We start from the raw sequence: 21,256 nt of genomic DNA, 5'->3' as shown, positions 1-21,256 counted from the left end.
TATTACCAATAATTATCAATATCAATAATTTTTATTGATAAAATTATTCTCAGCAATTTTTCTGAAATCCCTTGGTCAGGATTCCACACTCATTCCTTTATTTGGTATTTTCTCCGCATGTCACTTTATTCTAAACGTGCCGCCCTAAGTTAGGACCCCTTAGCCTCTTACCTGGATGCTTCCCCCACCCCATCCCACCGCCAAGCATCACCTCCACAGAAACATCCCTCCAGAGTCCCAGAATCTACTGCACAAAGCAAAGCGTATAGCGGCATCTTCGGTCCCACTGTACAAGCCCCGGGCAGTCATTCAAGCTGACCCGGAGGTTGCAGCACTATGCTTAAAACCACTTCCGGTTTGAAAGCCCTTCCTCGTGTAATCTCTCTCCTTTTCTCCCGGGATCCGTCTGCAGCTCTCCTATAAGATGCTGATGCTCTTTGTGTGACCCCCCACACACTGGATCTTATGTAGCTGCTAGACTGGTTAGTTATTTCTGTAGGTTATACCTTTAGCTACCACGAAGAGCACAGCATAAAGTTGCTGCGGCCCCTCGGAGTTCTGTCACATGAATTCCCCACCCCACCCAACTCCCAAATGACGTCACTGGACCCATAAGCTCCCACTTACGATTCTTCGCCTCCTAGCTAGGAGCTCCCTCCTTTTCCTCTGTGAGTATGCTTCATAGAGAGTCTCCTTTGGAGACTGCTCTGAACAGGCACACCAAAGTACCGGCCATAAGAAGCTCAGGGTGCTACTGCCACCTAGTGACGACTTTTTCCTTGGTCAGTCTTAATCTTGCCCAGTGGGCTGGGGTAAGAAAGGAAGGCATGGAGGTCAATGATACAAGTTGTCATGTGGGTCGCACTAAGCGTTTGTGTGATTATGACTTGAATGCCCCTCCAAGAGTCAATGGATCCTTGAAGCACGATTAATAAAAACTCACAGAGAAATTGGGGTTCAACCTGAAGGTCCGAAAAGCAAAATAGCTCGACGGGAGTCCGAAAATGGCGATCCTGCCTCTAGGAACCTCAGAACGAGACTGTGTCTGAGAACTGTCTCCTCCCATTTTATGTCTCTCTCTGAAGCTGGGATTAAACGCCTGCACCGCCGGGATTAAAGGCAGGCACCACCGGATTTCTATGACAACCAGTATTACTACTGGGGTTAAAGTTGTGTGTTATTGCTGCCTGGTCGGTAAAAGGCTGGCCAGTGTGGCTGTTTTACTTTTCTGATCCTCAGGCAAGTTCTATTTATTAAATTACAATTAAAATGCCACTAGAGATCCTCAATTAAATATGAGGATGATCTCTTCTGGGGAGGTTTTGTAGGAAATGCCAGTCAATGAGAAATGCCTGACAGAGGTGTGACCAAAGAAGTCACAGAGATTTCTGATTCTTGGTATGTGATTTGGCCTTAGCTTCTTCACTGGAATCCCGCTGGTCCTCAACTTCACATCTCTACTTTAACCTTACGCGGGAAGCATTTCAATAATCCAAGGAAACTTTCTCACCTAGTGGGGAACTAAGAGAACAGCTGGTGTAAATTAGAATTAACAACTGTGAAGGGAAATCAGATCCAAACACAGCACGAGTACTCCCGTGCCTCAGATATGGGAGAAGATAGAATTTAAGACAGAAAGGCTGGGGATTCTGAGGGTCGCCAGAATGTGGAGGCCAGAAAAAGCAAGATAAAACAGATTAAGTAACTGAACCCAAAGAAGGGGGATTAGTTATGAATGGAAGACAAGCAAGGGCCAGGAGCCCTGCTAAGGACCTGGCTCACTTTCCGAAGACAATGCAAAACCATTTTAAATGTTACTTGAGAAGATGAGATGATCTGATTCCTACTTTATTAAAATAAATATAACTTTGTTAACCATATAAAGGAGTGAAGAGTAGATATAAGAGTGAGGGCAAGGAGACTATTCAGGGAACATCTATTGTCATAATACAGGAGAGAAATTATTCAAGGGGAGAGGAATACAAGGAGACACATGGATTCAAAAAGCAATTAGAAGGCAGGATGTCAGCCTTGCTTATACAGTAAGCACCTGTGGTTAAGTAGGAAAAGGTGGAAAACTACCCTCAACTTTCGTGATGTCAACTTTAACTGTTAACACAAGCTACAAACACTGGAGAAGAAAATCTCAATGAGGGATTTCCTACACTGAATTGATATGTTAGTGTATCTGTGGGGGAAACTGTCTTAAGTTAATCAACGAAAGAAGACCCAGCCCAGTGTGGGTAGCACCATTCTCTAGGTAAGGGATCCTGCACTGTATAAAAGTAGAGAAATCAAGAAGAACTCAGGCAAGCTAGTAAACACGTCTGCATCCACTTCTCTCTGCTCGTTACTGTAGACATCATATAGACTAGCTGAAGTTCCTGTGTTGACTTCTCCACCATGAAGAAATATAACCTGGGATGAAATAAATCTCCTTTCCCCTGAGTTGATTTTTGGCAGGGTATTTTATCACGGCAATGGAAAGAAACTGTAACGTATTTCAAGGTGTCAGAAGGCTGGATAGTTTGGTGGTGGTAACTAAGGTAAGATCAGGCTTCGGTAAACGGCAAATATCGTGAACATACCAAGTTGCCAATTATTTTGAGAGATTTAAGTGTCAAGGAAGCCAGCGACTATACAACCTAAATATCAGAAGTCTGGAGGAACAAGTGGCTTTAGGTATCCTCATTACTGACTCTGCTACTGAAGGTCAGAACATGCCATCAGGAGAGAGGAGAAGATGGCTTTGAGGTTTGGGAATATTAGCATGTAAAGATTTGGTAAAGGATTGTAAAGATGACTGGAGGAGAATTGTTTAGAAGAAAATCTAGAACAGGGCGTTGGGAGGCTTAGTATGGCCAGGAAGCAACAGTCTAGCTGTGTGGTGTGAAGGGCAAGTCTTCGCAGGGACCTGCTGGATCAGCAGGAGATGGTACCCAAGGCCTTAGGGAGAGCTGTTCCCAGGAGGTGAGGAAAACAGAAACCAGCAAAGTGCAGATGGAAATCACTGGCAGGGTGAGAAAGAGAGAGAATGTCAACTTGAAGGGATTTGAAGGATCTGCCCAGAAAATGTCAAAGATGATATTTTTAGGATGAAAGATTTGAATAAAGGGAAAAGAGGATAGCAGGGACTTGATCCTGGGGCAGGAGAACATACAGGAGAGTTGTAGGAACAGGAAGTAAAGTTACAATTTGTATTCGAGTCTTGATAAAAATGAAAGGAAAATATTTGAGCTGATGGCATCAGATAAAACTGCAGAGAATATAAACCTGCTGACATATCTTGATAATCCAAAACGTTGTGTTGGTTATTTATATTTTAAAACATTTACAAGCCAGTAAGTATTACACAGATCGTAAGAGCAACCTCGGAAATCAGTTGGAAGAGGGAAACGGGTTTGCTCAGACAAACTTTACATGCTGGGTCCTGCTGTCGGGAATTAAATTTATCTGTTTAACATTCAGCCCAAACGGAGTGAAAAACCTTCAGATTTGCCAGTTTTGCCCTCTACTTTGTTTGACCATTCCTGTCTAAACCCTTCATTTCAAGACTAATGTATATGAAACAGAAAATTATCATTGTTTAGAATATTTTATTGTATTTCATATAGTCTTGGAAATTTAGTTTGGAAATTATTAAAATAAAGCAAAGTCATGAGCAGCAGATACATTATTCAAACAATTAATTTATGACAATTTATTTTCAAATGTGAGAATTGTTGATTTCTTTTCCTTAATAAAAGTAATACCATACAAAATTAAATCTTTTACCCAATTCTATTCTTGAGCCATAAAATATCCTTAAAGTTTCAAAAATTAAAATTGATCTCTGTGCCATTCATATTTTCTTCTGCAAAAAAAAACTTTTGCTTTATTGTTTATAATTTTGATAACATTGGTTTTCAGGGGTTTGCATAAGTTCAGGAAAGGAGTCCAGATTTAGCTATGGGGTTTAAGTTACAGGGCTGTGAGTTACTCAGAACATATGAGGGGGTTTGTTTTGTTTTTGTTGTTTGTTTGTTTGTTGTTTTGTTTTACTTTTTGAGATGTAAGCTTTTTATTTAGCTATTAATGTGATTTGGCAGGGAGGGTTTGTTTTGTTTGAGATGGGATCTCATTGTGTGGCCCTGGCTAGCCTAGGACTCTCTACATAGACCAGGCTGGCCTTAAACTCATAGAGCTTCACCTTCCTCTGCCTCCAAAGTGCTGGGTTCAAAAGCATTCACCTGGGCTAAATGTAATTTAAGACAAAACAAAACTTTATTTTAAATGTCCTTTCGGACTGGTACATACATGATGGTTTAGAATATAGCTGATCTTGCTAGTCTTGTTTACTAAAATCTGTATATAGCTGGAGATGTAGCTATAAAGGTTAGGACAGATAGATTTACACATACAGATAGGGTTACAGTCACAGACATAAGCATCCACATGTAAAGATAGATGATAGACAATAAAAATAGGAAATCACGGCTTTCATTAAAAAAAACTAACTGAGACTCTTTGTTCCAGTCTGTGCTGCATTAACCCAAGCCTTCAATCCAAAGACAACTGGTTTTGACTTCTTAGTTGGCATGTTACCAGGAAGCAAATGATTGGCAGAGAGGTCTAGGAAAAAAGGTTGGAGAGGGGCTGTCTCTTGGAATGGTGGTGTTGTCTGGAGATCTGTTTAAGCATTGGATGGGGGGCAGAGATAAAACAGCATTTCAAGGACAGACTGCATAGTGAAAGTATACCTGGGCACTGAACAGAAAACAGTGATGGGACAGTAAGGGGGCAGGAGAAGAGGGGCAGGAGGAGAAAGGCGGGGGGGATCCCTGTGCACCAACCGGAGATAAAGAGAAGTAAATTCAGCATTAGGCTCAAAAGGTGTTAAAAACCATAGTCCCCCAGTTTTATCTGTCTATGACCTGTTTTCATTTGCTTTGGATCTTCTGGGATCAGAGATCTGTTTTTGTGGCGTTCAGTCTTTCTTGTCATTAATAATCACTTCTATTTTTTCAGTATGTATTACAAAGTCTGCCTATCAACCCTGGGACAGGTACACAAAGATGAAAAGCAGACTCTGTAGTCCTACTCTAAGGAAGAGTCTTCCCTACACTGCCATTCACACCTCCCTCCCTGAAAGCTCAGAGAGAAGCCCTTCAGGTGAGGCAGTGTGCAAATAGCCCATGATTCTGAACCAGGAGCAGAGAGACACATTGATTAACAAAACCTAACAACCTCCTCATCTCCTTCATTCTTGTGCTATGGATCTGAGCTAGATTTTTTTTTCCCTACGGAGCATTATTATTCATCTTCCATGTAAAACACAACCAGCAAGTTGCTGAATCGCTAGGGCTGATAGCCAGGACCCTCAGTTCAGAGCAAAGCGTACCCACAATCTCAACAGGCTTTGCATGTGTGAGACCTTGACTCACGACCAACCCTTGCACAGTTTTACAAAGTTACAAAATCACTTGTTCATTGTAATAATAATTTATATTAATACGAGAAGTAAGAAGAATTGATCAAAATAAAAAATAAGTTTGGAAATACCTAGTAAATATTTCTAATAAAATTACTATGTGTTGCCTATCAAAGAAAAAAAAATCCTGCCCACATCATGCTCTTTCACAGTGAGGCCATAAATTCCCACTGTTTATTCCACTACAATTGCAGCACTTTGTCACGGAAAACATTGAAAATTAATATGGGGCCTCCTCAGTTCTCACGGCCTGTCAGATGGCTCACTAAGAACGCCGAGAACCCTGACCCCAGTCCTACTGGGCACTGTCTTCTCCAGAGTTCACAAAATAACCATCAGCTTATTGTGAAACATTCACAATTATATGCTGTCAAGGACTAATGGATCCTTCCATCACAGCATAGCAATTACGCCTGACACCTTCCCTTACCTTCCGCTTGCTCCTGGGCTTGGAGAGGCGCTGTGACCAGGAGGGGGTGGTGGGAACCAGGACTGTCTGTTAAGAAATGACACCAGTCATAATCACAGCGTTCGAATGGCTGATCCCACCCCACATCTGGGGATGGGAGGGCAGCTGATAGCTAAAAAGGCAACAGGATAATTTTTACAGGAAGCCTTGGCAATAAAATGGAAATAAACTATTTCATAAAGTGAGTAATAAGAAAGGATCCTATACTTCAAGCTCTAACCCCACCGCCTTTTTCAATTTTTTTTGACACTAAACAATGTATTTCCTTAAACAGAAAAAAAAAGAGAGAGAACAGCAACCGTCAAATCTAGACTGTAGGTTTGTGTGCGTTCATCATGTTAGTCTTCCTTTTTCTCTACCTTCCCAATCTAGCCCATAATGGTAATAACAACTTTATTCTCTAACTAAAATATGATGTCTATCTAAACTGTGAAATAGAACACTCTGACCAGGGTGCTCAGACAGCAATGAGTGCTACAGCAGTGCTAGCCTCAGCCTCAGCAACTGTTAGAAAGATCACCTTACAGGGCAAGGCGATGATTTCATAGAGCTAGAATTGTAGCCAAGATCTCTGCAGAGAAGGCTAAGCTAAGAACGACAAAAATGAGAGAAATGGAAAGAGTAACACGGGCTGGGGAAGGTATGGTGAGGCTAAGGAAGCCTGGAGCCCTGCAACATCCTGAAATGAAATCGCTTGATTTGCTTAAGACAAGAATCTCCAGTTGACATAACTTCAACCTAGGCATAACTTTATGCTGAAACAATCCCATTATGTTACACACTACATTTTCTTCGTCCTTCCCTCCATTGTTGGATACCTAGATTGGTTTCCACAGCTCAGTTCTTGCGAGCAGTGCTGGAGTAAACTGGTGTATCTGATTGTGTTTACTTTGGCTTTAACAAACCAATCTCTAAGTATTTTCACACAGCTACATATTGTCCATTGAAAAGATTTCTCCCTATACCCTACGACCCTCTGTTTATTCATATAGATTTATTTTTAGTTTTATGAATGACTTAAATGTATATATATATATAATGAAAATAGAAATGAAATTGTCTCAAAGAACAAAAAAAAAAAACCAGGACAACAGTACAAGGTCCCTGGAAGGAGCCCCCACTCTTCTTTAAAGTAGAATCACCCTAAAGTCCAGAGCAAAGGAGGACACAATGGGCACGTAGTGATGGCTGGTTACTCACCAATCACCATCTCAAGTCAAGCTGCTCCCTGGAGTGCAGCTCTGAGGGAGCAAAGCTCCCCGCCAGCATCATCTAGGGGACCTTGGAGCCGAGCTCAGCCAGAGACAGACACAGGGTGCCCAGCTTACCTCTTTTTCTTCACAGGGGTGGTAGCAGGTGTGGAAGCTGTGCTGGTGGGGTTTGCGTGAAGGGAGCTACCAGCTGGCCTGTTCAATGAGCAGAGCAATCATTACCTTCCTCCAGCTTCTTCACTATCCGCCTCCCCACCTTTGAAACATTTTATAACCTACACATATGCCAGCCTACTGTCTATCAGCAATAGAACATCTCACTTAAGGATCGAAAAGCAGGAAGGAAACAATCCTCCTCACTAGTTTACCTGCCCTGTATACTGTCAGGCTCTTACAGAGCTGGTTCAGAGATGAAGGCTGAGAAAGTCATTAACACGTGTTAATCGTGTGAAGTTCAAGCTAACCAGTTGTGACATGCTATCGATTTGCATTCTCTTAACCTTATTATTTTTTTGTGATTCATGGAATTAGGCTGTTATTTTTTGCATTAGAAATATGATCTTAAGAAAAAAATTGAGAAACACACATTAGTAATCTATATTTGGTATTTAGTCTCCATTTTGGCACATATTTGGATCCTCAAAAAATGGCAACGACCCAGGGTCTATTTTACACACTAAGACTGGGATCCGACATGGAAAGTATTCTATCGATAAAGGCAGTTTTTTAAGGTAATTGTGTTAAAGTTCATCCAGGTTGTGCTGCTTATAAGTAGTAGTAGGTGTGCCAGGGAAAATGGCTTTCATGGTTTCATGGTTCACTGAGTTTGCTCTGAGGGACAAAGAGCCGATGTGAGGGGCACCAGGGAAGAAGGTGAGGTGCTGAATGAGAAGGAGTCAGTTGTCAAACAAATGGGGGAGAAACAGAGTCCTCTGTCTTACTTTGTTTTGTTGGTATGTGTGTGGGGGTGTAGTGACATTTCACTTGTATTTTAATAAATAAAACTTGCCTGAGGATCAGAAAGGTAAAACAGCCACATTGGTCAGCCTTACAGACCAGGCATCAATAACACACCACCTTTAATCCCAGTAGCCACACTAGCTTGCCATAGAAACCAGACGGTAGTGGTGCATGCCCTTAATCCCAGAACTAAAGAGGAAAATAAGACAGGAAGAGACAGCTTTCAGTCACAGTCTCATGCTGAGATTCCTGGAGGCAGGATCAGCATTTTCAGACTGAGGGAAGAGCCAGTGGCTGGCTGTTTTGGTTTTTTGGACCTTCAGCTTGAACCCCAGTCTCTCGCTCTGAGATTTTATTTATCGTGCATCAGGTGTTTGGCCTATGGGCATCTCTGTGTGCCATTTGCCTGTGTGGTGCAGGAGGAGGCCAGAATGTGACATTAGATCCCCTAGAACTGGAGGTACAGAGGGTTGTGAGCTGCCATGTGGATGCTAGGAATCAAAACTGCATCCTCTGAAAGACCATCCAGGGCTCTTGACCATTGGGTCAGCCCTCCAGCCCTGAGTCCATTTTAAAATATAAGACAAAAGGCATCCATCTAAATTTTAGTGATTCCTTGAGAGTGGTGGGAGGTAAGCTTTTTCAGGACACGTCCAGACAGACAGATGCTGTGAAGCCTGTTTTGGTTCTTCTCTGAGACTAACGCTGCCAACACCACAGGGTCTTGTTGTAGTCGAGTGACACTTTGGCCTGAGGGTTGTAAGCCTTGATTGTTTTTAAATGCACACAAGGAAAAAACACATCAGTACTTACATCTTGGTTGCTTCTGGTGTCCTAAGCGTGGACAGTGTTCTGGAAGAAGAAAGAAACAGTGGCATAGTTTCAGCAATGGTGAAAACCTAGTTAATTCTTCCTTTATCTGTGCTTGTCCAAGAATTTAAAGTTATGAGGAAGAACTAGAGGCTACTGGATTCAAGCATCACTGTTTGAATGAATTTGGTGAGCTAATTTCGTGGTGCTTAAAATCCTGTGGTAAATCCCGAGATGCACTTTTTCTTCTGAAAAGTCATTACTATCTAAGCCCAATGCCTTAAGATGCTAGATTTGGTAATTTCAAATATAAAATTCATAACCTTACCACCAGAACACCTTAATGGAGACACAGATGAGGTGAAGCTAAGGACCCATAGCAGTGGAGCCTCTGGGTTTGTAAGCCAGGCAACATTTTATTCTACCGTGAGCAAAATCCAAGGGTTTTACTTGAAAAAGGTTGTTCTAAAAATACAGAGGGTAATTTGGCCTGCACAAAGCTTGTACTGTATCAACCATTTAACACCCCAGAATGCAGCAAATAGGAGATCCAAGCACCCACCCCTAGCAGAAGAGGCTTCTACAAAGTTAGTTTTAAGAGTGCTGCTCCTGCTAAATTGACAATGCTCCAGCAGATGGCGCCACACCCATAAGCACAAATTTGACTTGAGCTATACATAAAAACAATAAAGACACGGGCAGGGAGTGGGGTGGCTAGAGTAATGGTTCATCAGTTAAAAGTGCTGGCTGTTCTTCCAGAGGATCTAGGTTCATTTCCCGGGATCCACATGGCCGCTCACACCCTCTCCTGGCCTCCTCCTGCCCTAAGACCTACACATGGTATACAGATAAATATGCAGGATAAACAACCATGAGTATAAAATAAATAAACTTTTTTTAAAAAAAAAAGCATTGGGGATCTAGGAGGAGTTAGAGGCATGCATGGTGGTGAATAAGATCAAAATAGATTGTATGAATATGTGAAAGAAATTTTCAAAGAATTAATTGTATATATTTTTTTAAATATACAGAGGGTAAAATTTTGCAGAAAGACATTAAGGATGGTTGTAAGTTGTTAGGTAAAAATAAATAACACTTACAAAGGATTCTATCTGAATTCTATTTCCCAAGATAGTGAGTGCTAGCACCTGTTGGTTAGCTAATTATCCGAGCTCTGGGCTTTAACTGTTCCAGCATCAGCTCTTCTGCCTGCCCCTCACACACACAACACACAAGTTTGCACAGACATTTAGCTTGTCAAACTTCTTCCAGGTCTCTACATGCCTCAACAACTTTATATTTAATCCTTTGTTGTTTTGTTAAAAGAACTTCTCTGTATTACATTTTACAATGCCTGAAAGTGAAAGAGGGCTGATGAGCTATCTCGACAGCACCTGAATTCTGGTGCACAGCAACACTTACTGATCACCTCCTGACTCACTGAGATCTTAACTCAGCTGCTGTGTGTCGTATTTTTGTAGCTCAATGATAATACTTTCTATGTTGGTAAAAGGCATCCATAAAAGACCTCAGGACTTTTTAAAAGTTCTGCCGCACAGAGAACGCTTTGTGTTTGCCACACTCATTTCTTTTTCTTCGGAGCTTACAGAAGCCACGTTTACCAACTTAAATGTCCTTAGGTTGGCACCCACTTGACTGAGTTTTAAAGACTGTGGACAGAAACATTGTGTCATTAGGACCCACTTGACCAAGTTTTTTTTGTTTGTTTGTTTGTTTTTTTGTTTTTTTTTTTGACCAAGTTTTAAAGATGGTGGATAGAAACATTGTTACCACGTCCAGCCCCATTGTAAAACTTCCTGCATACCTTTTATACTCTTTCTTCCTCCTCGGCTACAACTTTGGTGCCCATGGTTGAAGATGGCAGCATTAAAACAGGGGAAGAACTTTGCTGCCTGAGCCACTCCCTGGATACTGAGCTCTCATGAGTCAAGCAATGATCTATGTGTTAACCCATTTGGATTTTGGTAGAAGGAAGGATGGACTAAAAACACCCTATCTTGACAAATGAGTCTACTTGGGTTAGGCCCTAGAAGAGAGCCTACTGTCATTATTTAGTTAAATAAACTTATTATTAGATTAACTCTTATCATTATATCCATACATTAATGCATCTGAGAAGCTTCTATTTTCAGAAGATGGTTATTGGCACAATGACTCACAACTGTAGTAGATGATGATTAACATAGAGACCCCACAACTGGCTGACGTGCAGAGAATAAGACACGGAAGAATATCCAACCCCAAATGTAATGTAATGTCGTGAGTGTGTGTGTGTGTGTGTGAGAGAGAGAGAGAGAGAGAGGGAGAGAGGGAGAGAGAGAGAGAGAGAGAGAGAGAGAGAACACGTGCACACCATAGTCCCTCCTTCCAAGGCTCAGGGATCTCATTGCAGAAGAGGAGGCAGAAAGAGAATAAGAATCAGTGGATGGCTACAAGGGAACACTGTCTGGAGCCAGCAGGTAGTTGCACATATACACTCACAACAGTTGTGATAGCATGCACAGAACCCATGAAAGCACACACCAGACCAAATCCCAGCTTGTGAAGATAGGAGTTGGGCAGGAAGCCTAACACCTAGACATGGAGCTATTGGCAATTTTTGGCTTCATGAGGAGAGAGTTTTCTCTAAAACCGTATGTCTTGATAAGTTGACCACACTCTAGCAGAAGACCCCATATCTTCACAAATTAGTCTTGATAAAGAAAAAGGGGACATAAAGTTGAGTGGTTGTGGTGGCTTGATTGAGCACAGTCTCCATTGGTTCATATGTTTGAATAATTGGTCTTCAGTTGGTGGACCTGTTTGGGAAGGATTAGGAGGCATGACCTTGTTAAAGGAGATGTGTCACCAGGGGTGGGATTTGAGGCTTCAAAACATGAGCACCACTCCCAGTGTGCTTTCTGTTCTTTCTGCCCCATGGTTGTGACCAAAATGCGAGCTCTCAGGTGTTCCTTCACCTGCCATCGTGGACTCTAAACCTCTGAAACCGGAAACCAATTAAATGAATTCTTTTATAAGTTGCCATGGTTACAGAGCTTCATCAAAGCAAAAAAAAAATAACTAAAACAATGGGTGTGGGATGGGGTGGATCTGGGTGTAGAGTGGGGGAGAACATCATCAAAACAGGTTGTATCTGGGGTTAATGGCATGCGCTACCACTGCCTGGCTTCAAAGAAACAATTTTTTGAAAAAGATCCAAGGGAAAGATTTACTTCCACAATAGAACAATAGAGGGCGCCCTGACCTAGCCAATTAAAATGATTCCAAACTAACTTCGGGGTCTTTATTTTTCATGCTGGGCATTATTTAAACTTCCTCAGCACAGTTCACGTTTCTAACAACAATGTGTATACTTAAAAGTGGTTTTCCAGAAGCTGCTGTCTCTCTGCCATCACAATTGAAGAACCCACGGCTGGAGAATAAGGACTGATGTCCCTCAGTTAAAATTTAGCTAACAGATTCCAGGCAATATTCATACTCAAATCACCATGTTTTAAATTAATCAACTGCTTCCCCTGGGGAGATCATATATCTAGCTAAGACTCTGTGAGATGAGGAGACAATTTGGACTTCAGAGGCTCCTCCTCCTTGAGAGAAAATAGCACCAGTGCAAACTATGCCTCAGTAAACACTCCAGCCCCTCCCTGCATGGTAGAATGGGACTTGCGGTTACACATAGTAGATTTGATGCACTGGCATGGTTCATAAGCACCTCACCTGTCCAGAGCATCATCAGATCTGTACCGGCTAATCGTGGCTTTTGGCTCATGTCTCTCGGCTGTTTTCCTGTAGCAAACACAGTTATCAAGAGACGAAATTACAAAATTATCTCATGAAACCTATCATAAATTTGACAAAGTGTTGTCCTGTTTAACTAGGAGCGGTACATGTTAGCAAGGAGAGACCAAGTTGGCATGCACATCTTCCAAATGTTGACTTGGATAAGATAAATTAAGGCAAACTCAGTTCCTACTGCTAATAAATGACACTTCACTGGTTCCGATGTTTTTTCCACGCTTTCATAAAACACTGTAGTGTAACACACTCACACTGAGGTAAAGGATATACGGTACTTGTGCTAATAGTGGCTAATAACTAGTGTATTAATAACAGTATTAATAACTAGTGCTTAATAACTGCGGGTGTCTACAGAGTAGGAATATCTTACCATCATGTAAGCTTATTTTATCAGAGGCTGTGAGCCCTCTCAGAGGGCCCGCTCCTAAAATGCTTTATTTAACATTCAGCACCATGGACAGGCACAAAAGCAAAAGGCTTGTGACAGAGAGAGCAGAGAAGGAACAGAAAATCCAGGAAGAAGTGGAGAAACAAGAGTGAACAATGAAACAATAGATGTGCAGAGGGAAGAATAGTGATAGCAGTAATCGGGAGGGGAACAAGAAGAAAGAAGAACAAGAAAAATGGAGGAATAAAAGAAGAGAGAGGCAGCTCAACTATGAGAAACACAACCATATATCCAAAGGCAAATGGTGCTTTGTGTGATGAAAGAAGTTCAGGAAACTTCAAGGAAGTTATTTCAAATGTAAGAACCAGAGGGCTTCCTGATAAAGTGCAGGAAGACAAACAGACAAGAACATTTACAGACCGCTGATCAAACAGCACAGTGAAGGCAAGAATGAAGGAAAGAAAACTCTTCTACATTTCCCAAGGTTTGAAGGAAACTTCTAAGTGAAGTCATGAAGCCATAAAAAAAAAAAGCCCTTTTTGAGTGGTTTGTAGCAAAATGGCAGAGTGCTGTCTACTGAGTGAAAAGTTCTGGATTCTACTCTCAATGTCTCAAAACAAACAAGCAAATACACAGAGCAAAAACATAAATAATTTCACAACAACAGCAATGAGAACCAGCCCATCCACAAACACCATCACTTTAGATTTTGGTTGACTTTTTTCTCTCTAGCTCTTAGCACAAAAGTAATGCTTCCGTAAGTCCCATGACCCATGGAGAACAAACTTTGTGGGGAATTATAGCATTATTTGTTATTATTTATTTACATTTCCTCCTCTTCCCCACCTTCAACTGGGATGCATAATCAGTGGACTCTGGGGTTATTTTACATCCAGTTCTAAGCTCAATGTCTGGCTCCAAGCATATTCCATAGATGATATTAACTTGATTGACATTAAATGATCTTTCCAAAGAACTACACAGTAAGATTTCCTAGATTCAGATAATATGATGCTGTTATCTAATATAGGGGATGTGTTAGCTCAGTCTCTGCCCTGCCAGCTCTTTTCACACATGGTTACGTCTTCTGGAAACCCTTCCCTACATCTGGTGCCAACTGGCCTCTCTTCAACGCTCCTCCTCATTCTTTAGGTGGTGGCATCCACCAAAGAGCACTTCCATGGTGGGATTTGGGATTCTGCAAGTCAAATCACTCTCCCCTTCTTCTCTGTTTCCACAACATTGTCACACATCTGTTCCATGGCTACTGCTTATGGTAAACCACAGTATTATGGCTCATGGTCTTCTCCATGAATGTAAGAGCTTCATACTCTCTGATGTTGTTTGTGCTTCTCTGTGCCCCCAGAACCCAGCAGATGCTCCAAGGTGGCTGTGTGACCACCACAGGAAACCCTTGGGGCTGGGTTGAGCAGCATCATTTGAGCCAGTACCAGGAAAATCTGCCATATCCCTTGAGGAGACTCATTCTGTGATATGAGTTATTGATCACCTCCAGGTTCAGAGAGCTCTGTTACTTATGATAAAAGCTTGGTGTACTACTTTAGCCAAGATGCTGTCCACCAAGAGGGAGAGTTCAGGAAACCAATATGATTTTAAATGTAAAGCCAGCATAGATGATACCAAGGTCCTGTTATGCTAAGGTGCACTGTGGGTAAGCCGAGAAGATGAAGCTTAGTTCTCACTGCCACAGTTTAAAATGAGAGTGTGTGTTCTGGAGAAAGTCTATTTAAATGCACAGAGCAATTTTCATTGGTTGTTGGTACAGAACAATTTTCCTTGGTTGCTGGACTCAATCAGTGTCCCTTTGCTTGGTGAAATTAAGGGCCACTGTAAGCCAGGGGCCAATCTCCAAGTCAATGAAGACTAAGGTGAAGTGACAAACAGTGAATCCCTAAACCATAGGCCAGCAAATTAAAATTTCTTCAGGAAAAAATCTCCATTGAAAAATTGGCTATCATATTGATGGGCCAATATTTTATTTTATAAAATAGAATTGATTTAAAGTGCTTTCAAAGACAGTAAATCAGAAGGGGGCATGGGACAAATTAGAACAAAGAATGTGGCACATATGTATAAAGTGCCACCGTGAACCCCATGATTTCTGTACTAACTTTAAAAAGAATGAAAACCAACGGTTAATCTGTTGAGTTAAAAGCTGCCATTAGGAACACAAAATGGTAAGTTAGGCACCTTTAGAACATGTCAAATTTATGTAAAGGTTTAAAATGGTTAAGATAAATTCACAAGTACAAGATTCAAATGTAGATACATTTCAAGATATACACTCAGTTATTTTATTTTTAATTCACACTCCCTTACCAAAGGCTTCTGACTGGTACACAGATACAAGCCACTGCACCAGATGAAACTTGACTGTGATAAATATTTAGGTTCTTCTAAGGTGTGGCTCTCCCTAACCTGTGAGTACAAGCCTGTGCCAATGAGAGTATTATCTGTTCGATGGATCTGAGAATGTTCATATCGAGATTCCTCATTTTATCTTAATTCCCCTGTTGACTTGAACTTGTTAGTCTACTCAGTAACACAGATAAGTCAAGGTTTTTCCACAAGCCCATGGCTTTCATAAAAACAATGTCCCACATAGCACATGCGCTCTGAAGCTACTTTTAGCCTTCCTTTCTCTAAGTATCACGTCTTCTCTGGGCATGCTCGTATGAGAGCCCTCTCTCCTTGTCAGTGGAGTGGGATGAGATGGCTTGTGAGCCTTCTCCCAGCTACAGTTCTGGGAGCTGACACGGGACAGTTTTTTGGAAGAAGGCCCTGACAGTACTCCAGATTCTCCTTTCCTTGTGTATGTGTTGACGGAAGCTCAGGGCTAGCTTCAACTGTTCATCTGACTTGAACAGGTTTTCTCTCTACACCTTCAACTTCGTGTGAACTGATGGAATTGTTGGAGGCACTCACCTGTCCAAGGCGTCGTGGGAGTTGTGCCGGCTGAGCACCACCCTGCCGTAATTCTCATCTCTGCGGAGAAAGACCCAAATTAAATTACATCAAACGTGATGTTTGCTAAGCACTACAAGAGAGAGGCGGGGAGAGAGTTTCCAACTTAAGGCAAGGTTAATTTGTGTTACTCCATGCCTAAAAGCACAGACATAAATCTAAATTATCCAGCCACAGCTTGCAGAAGGCGAGCGGAATGCAGCAAGTTTGATTGCACAAAGGCCCCTTGTCCCAGGAGATCTTCATGTGGCCCAATGATGAGTCAGTGCCTTGCTTGTTGTGATTGGTTTTGTTTTCTTTTTAACCAGAGCATGGGAGCATAAGGCCATTGGTTTTGTGTCTATCAGTTCTTCCCTACAAGAAGAGAAGACAAAGGTTTCCTATAAACATTCTTCAGGCTTAATTAAGCTTATGATGCCTGCACATTTTGATGGATTTGACCATTGGCCTTCGAAAAACGTGGGGAAACAAGAACTAAAGCTTCAAGTGAGGGAGACTGATCATTTGCAGGAGAGGAAGCCCAACTTTGAACCGTGAGGATGCTTCATGTGCCCTAAGAAACCTATTAAATTAGGAGGAGAAGAGAGTTTATGCTAGTCAGCATAAGAGGGCATTCAACAGAGATTCTGTGGCTTTTCTAAAATCACATGATTATCAAGGGACAAAGGTGGCTAAGGACCCCAGTCTCTATTGCCTGTCATCTGTTCTCTTTACAGTCAGCCCCATGATGGACTTTTACACAGGACTTGCCAAAGCTATGCCCTTCTCACTTCACAGAGTAGGTATGACCTAGCAGGCATGGTTAGGAAGTGGCCTTGAAACCAGCAGAGGACAAGCACCTGAGTTTTTCCTGCCAACCCCCCAAACCTGAAACACCACATTTTCTCTGGTCGGCCTCCATCAACATTGCTCAACATTCTGGAGCTGTGCTTAATAAAGCTATAAAAGAAGCTACAGCCGATAATTAAAGAAAGGTGAGCAGAGAAACTAAAGCACCCTCAGAAGGCTACCAAGAGAAAAGTTCCCCTCTTCCCTGGCATCCTCCGACAAAACTTCGAAAAGCACAGCAGGCACCAGGCGCACTCTTCCCTGAGAACAAACGATAACGCACAGCCCAGAAACGGGCCAGCGGGAGCCTGCAAAGAACGGGAGCCAATTTCCCCATCACTCAGCAGCTACCATGGCATCCAATCTGGTTTCCCTGGGCCTGATTAGGGAGGCTTGCTTGGCATAGGATCAACATTCCTACCAACTGTGACTTACCGGAGACATCTCTACCTTTATCCATCTACACAAATATTTGTAAGCCAAATTTTATTATGGACATTTGTTATCATGAGGCCACTACAGGAAAAGAGAAGCACTCTCACAGAAGAGCTGAGGGCAGATCCGTGGGAGGGAGTGCTTGTTGTCCAACTGTGCTCAGTCTAACGGTGGTTACATCTCTGCACATCACTGGAGTCCTTAAATGAATAAGATACAGGAGCAGAAGGCAACAGACGCTTTTACTACTTATTGCCAGTCACAAGTACGTTCCTCCAATAAGCCTATCTGGACAGTGTGTAAAAGTCAGAATAAGTACCCCAAAATGCAGTTTCTCAGCTTAGGGCTGCTAACATGGTATGTTTGAAAGTCTTTCTATGGCATCTATCCTGCACACTTCAAGATGTTTGCCAATACTTTGAACCTTTACTCACTTAAGTGTTAGGTGTATTCCCCAATTCCATGATGAAAAATATCTCCCAAATTGCCTGAGGTAAAATTGCCTCTGTTTAAAAGACACTGGTATAATGGAAAGACAATGAATCTTGTTAAAATGTCAGTTCTGCCACTTAACAGCTGTGTGTCATTTGGCCAAATTACATAGCTTCTGAGAGCTATTTCTCTCCTATAGAATGAGATTATAATGCCTAACTCATATATTTATAAGACTTAGTGACACTTTATGAACCTGATACCTAACCCAAAGTTTAACACATAGTAAAATCAGAAAATGTATCCATAGCTATGCATAATCTGTAATTCATAACTAATTAATGATAAAGATGGACCTGGGCTATATGAATATCTATCATAAATCTGCTATGGAATTATCATTTTGTCCACTGTGAATATGTGTCATTCTGATTGGTTTAATAAAAAGCTGAATGGCCAATAAAATCCTAGGCAGGATTTTCAGGGCAGAGAGAATGCTGGGTAAAAGAAGGATGGAGTCATGAGGAGATGTGGAGAAAGCATGACAGGTGGGAGGTGAGGTAGCAAGCCATGAGTCATGTGGAAGAATGTAAATTAATAAAAATGGTTTAGTTTAAGCTATCAGAGCCAGTTAGAAATAAGCCGTAAGCTATCTGCCCAGCTTTCGTAATTAGTTAAGAAGTCTCCATGTAGTGATTTTGGAGCTGGCTAGTGGGACAGAGAAAGACAAGCTACATAAAGCTATGATGACAATATTTAAATATTAAATATACAGCTAGCAGAAGCAATGCTCGAAGCTTTGCTAGCGCTTGCCTTTAAATAAGGTCCACTCTTCCGGCCACCTAGAGGTAGATGGTCAGGTCGGCCTGAAATGAGCTTGCTGATTTTATTCACGCATGTAGAAGTTTGAATTATTATTTTATATTTGCAAATTAGAAAAGTTACTGACATGATCAATACAACATAGAGATTAACTGCTGCCTTTTGGAAAACAGGGATGTCTTGCTTCCTTTTCAGTATACACCTATTTTAGTTGACAATCATGCTCTCCTCTGTAATAGCTCACATTCTTTTGTTTGTAAATGCTTGCTTTTAAGAGTGCAGGTTTTCTTAAGAATGTGGTACAACTGATTTATGCTTACTAAATCTTACAAAAATTAGACTATGTAGTCAAGCACTTTAGTGGGAAAGGCTTGCTTTTTACATGGTCATATCTTCCAAGCAGAGATACCTCTCATACATACATACATACATACATACATCCTTCCATCATCCATCTATCCATCATCCATCCATCATCATCCATCCATCTATCCATCCATCATCCACCCACCCATCCATCCATCATCATCCATCCATCTATCCATCCATCATTCATCCTTCCATCCATCATCCATCTATCCATCCATCATCCATCCTTCCATCCATCATCCATCCATCCATCCATCATCCATCCTTCCATCCATCATCCATCCATCCAGCCAGCCATTCATCCACCCATCCATCCATCATCCATCCTTCCATCATTTATCCATCCATCATCCAGCCATCCAGCCATCCATCATCCATCCATCGATCCATCATCCACCCATCCATCCACCCATCTACCCATACATCCATCATCATCCATCATCCATCCATCATTCATCCATTATCCATCCACCCATCCATCATCCATCCTTCCATCATCCATCCATCCATCCACTCATGCATCCATCATCATCCATCATCCATCCATCATTCATCCATTATCCATCCACCCATCCATCCATCATCCATCCTTCCATCATCCATCCATCTATCCACCCATGCATCCATCATCATCCATCCATTATCCATCCACCCATTCATCCATTCATCCATCATCCAGCCATCCAGCCATCCAGCCATCCATCCTTCCCTCACCACACTTACTTTTCCTCCTCAGGACGTTTCTTTATCCAGCTGTTATCCTGCAAGAACACCCTTCTTTTGTTCACATCATGAAAGCCCTGCTGTCTCTGTGCAGCCCCCTGGGTGCTCTTCACATCTACCAAGAGAAACACGAACAGTTGCTGTAGAGGGAAGCTGAGTGTGGGGCGTTAACCAGAAGGTCTTCAGAGAGCATCTCATTGGCCTCATCTGGGCTGGCAAGTCTAGCAGCAGGGTGCCTCAGCAAGAAAGAACAAATCCCACACCCCAGCACCAAAGATAACAAATAAAACTGCTCAGGTGCCAACCGAAACTGCCAGTGCAGCTCAGGAGGCCCATCTGGAGCCCAGAGAATGCAGGATCCCCATGCTGAGACAAACCCAGACAGGGCTAAGTGGCCAACATATTCTGCTCAATAGTAATGTGCCTTCGAAACACACTGTAAATTGATTACACAGGACTTAGTTCATGAATCTCACAGGCACCAGGGCACAGATCACCCTCCAAAGGATGTTTATGGTGATCTTTAAAACTTTTTAAATTATAATGACATAAGTAGAAACTACAACATTTTTAAAAATGTATTTCAATATTTTAAAGAATTTCACATATGAGTACTAGATCTACATCACATTCCTCTCCCCATCCCTCATTCTTACTTTAAAAGAAAGGATACCTTACTTAAGCAAAGCTAATATAGTAAGGTCATTGTAAACAACAGCTATCTATAGTAAAATGTATAATCAATGAGTTGTTTTACTTATATTTAAAGGGTTTTATAATATTTTAGTAAATATTATCTGTATTACCGTTTCCAGTAGGAGACTTTTTTCTCGAGGAAAAATTCGACATGCTGGATTCTAGTGAAAATCTAAAATTAAAAAAAGGGGGGGGAGAGAAAATAAAGTGATGATATTAAGAACCTTCAAGGAACAATTTAATTGCTGAGATACATTTTTCAATGATAGTGGCAAAGCCTACAAGTATAACAAGTATTACATAAAGTACCTTCCACGAATTTGAGGGTATATCTGTTCCAAGGATTTTTTTTATTATTTTATACATGGAAAATAATGAGGCTTAGAGTGTTTCACAACCCCAGGGCTATAAAACAAGCAAATAATTAATTTCAGTTTTAACTGATTCATTTATTCAGTCCATGAATGCCTACAGAGGATCTGCATTGTGCCTGGCCCTGAGCTAGGAGCAGAGGAAGCGCAATGAGACAGAACAGGGTCTGGTCATGGCAAACGAACAGAAGGAGACATTGGACTAGTCTCACGGCACAGGGGAAGGCCTTCAGACGGGCTTACCAATTCCTCCCAAAATCAAAGTAACCCAAGCAACTGATGTGTCTTGAGAGGAGAAGCAGGAAGATGCACAGAAATCCCAGATCTAGGAAACACCAGATGTTTTCAAGAACCATCCCTGGGGAAATCTCCAAGTTCCTTAGCCACAACCAGCCACCATTACTAAGGTGTAAAGGGCTTACTATGACCCCAATCTCAGTTCTGCCATGTCTGAAGCTTTCCCCCAGA

At 41.7% G+C, this 21,256-nt stretch overlaps 1 protein-coding gene across 1 annotated transcript in view; it reads right to left on the bottom strand.

Moving 5' to 3' along the window:
• Positions 1–20,570, bottom strand: part of Scel (sciellin) — an 81,318-nt gene extending 60,748 nt beyond the window's left edge. Inside the window, exons 1-7 of the mRNA XM_041675598.1 lie at positions 20,528–20,570; positions 19,722–19,836; positions 16,074–16,133; positions 12,659–12,727; positions 8,924–8,962; positions 7,268–7,345; positions 5,901–5,966 (exon numbers count right to left, since the gene is read on the bottom strand). Coding sequence (XP_041531532.1) covers positions 5,901–5,966; positions 7,268–7,345; positions 8,924–8,962; positions 12,659–12,727; positions 16,074–16,133; positions 19,722–19,836; positions 20,528–20,570 — 470 coding nt within the window. The remainder of the gene's footprint in view (positions 1–5,900; positions 5,967–7,267; positions 7,346–8,923; positions 8,963–12,658; positions 12,728–16,073; positions 16,134–19,721; positions 19,837–20,527) is intronic.
• Between the last annotated feature and the right edge of the window lie 686 nt (positions 20,571–21,256).

The sequence above is a fragment of the Microtus oregoni genome, unplaced genomic scaffold (genome assembly GCF_018167655.1).
Source record: "Microtus oregoni isolate MIOR12 unplaced genomic scaffold, Mior012 000001F_ref0000356, whole genome shotgun sequence".
In the NCBI taxonomy this organism is placed as follows: domain Eukaryota; kingdom Metazoa; phylum Chordata; class Mammalia; order Rodentia; family Cricetidae; genus Microtus; species Microtus oregoni.
The sequence above is the reverse complement of the archived record's forward strand: the minus strand, read 5'-3'. Positions and strand labels throughout refer to the sequence as shown.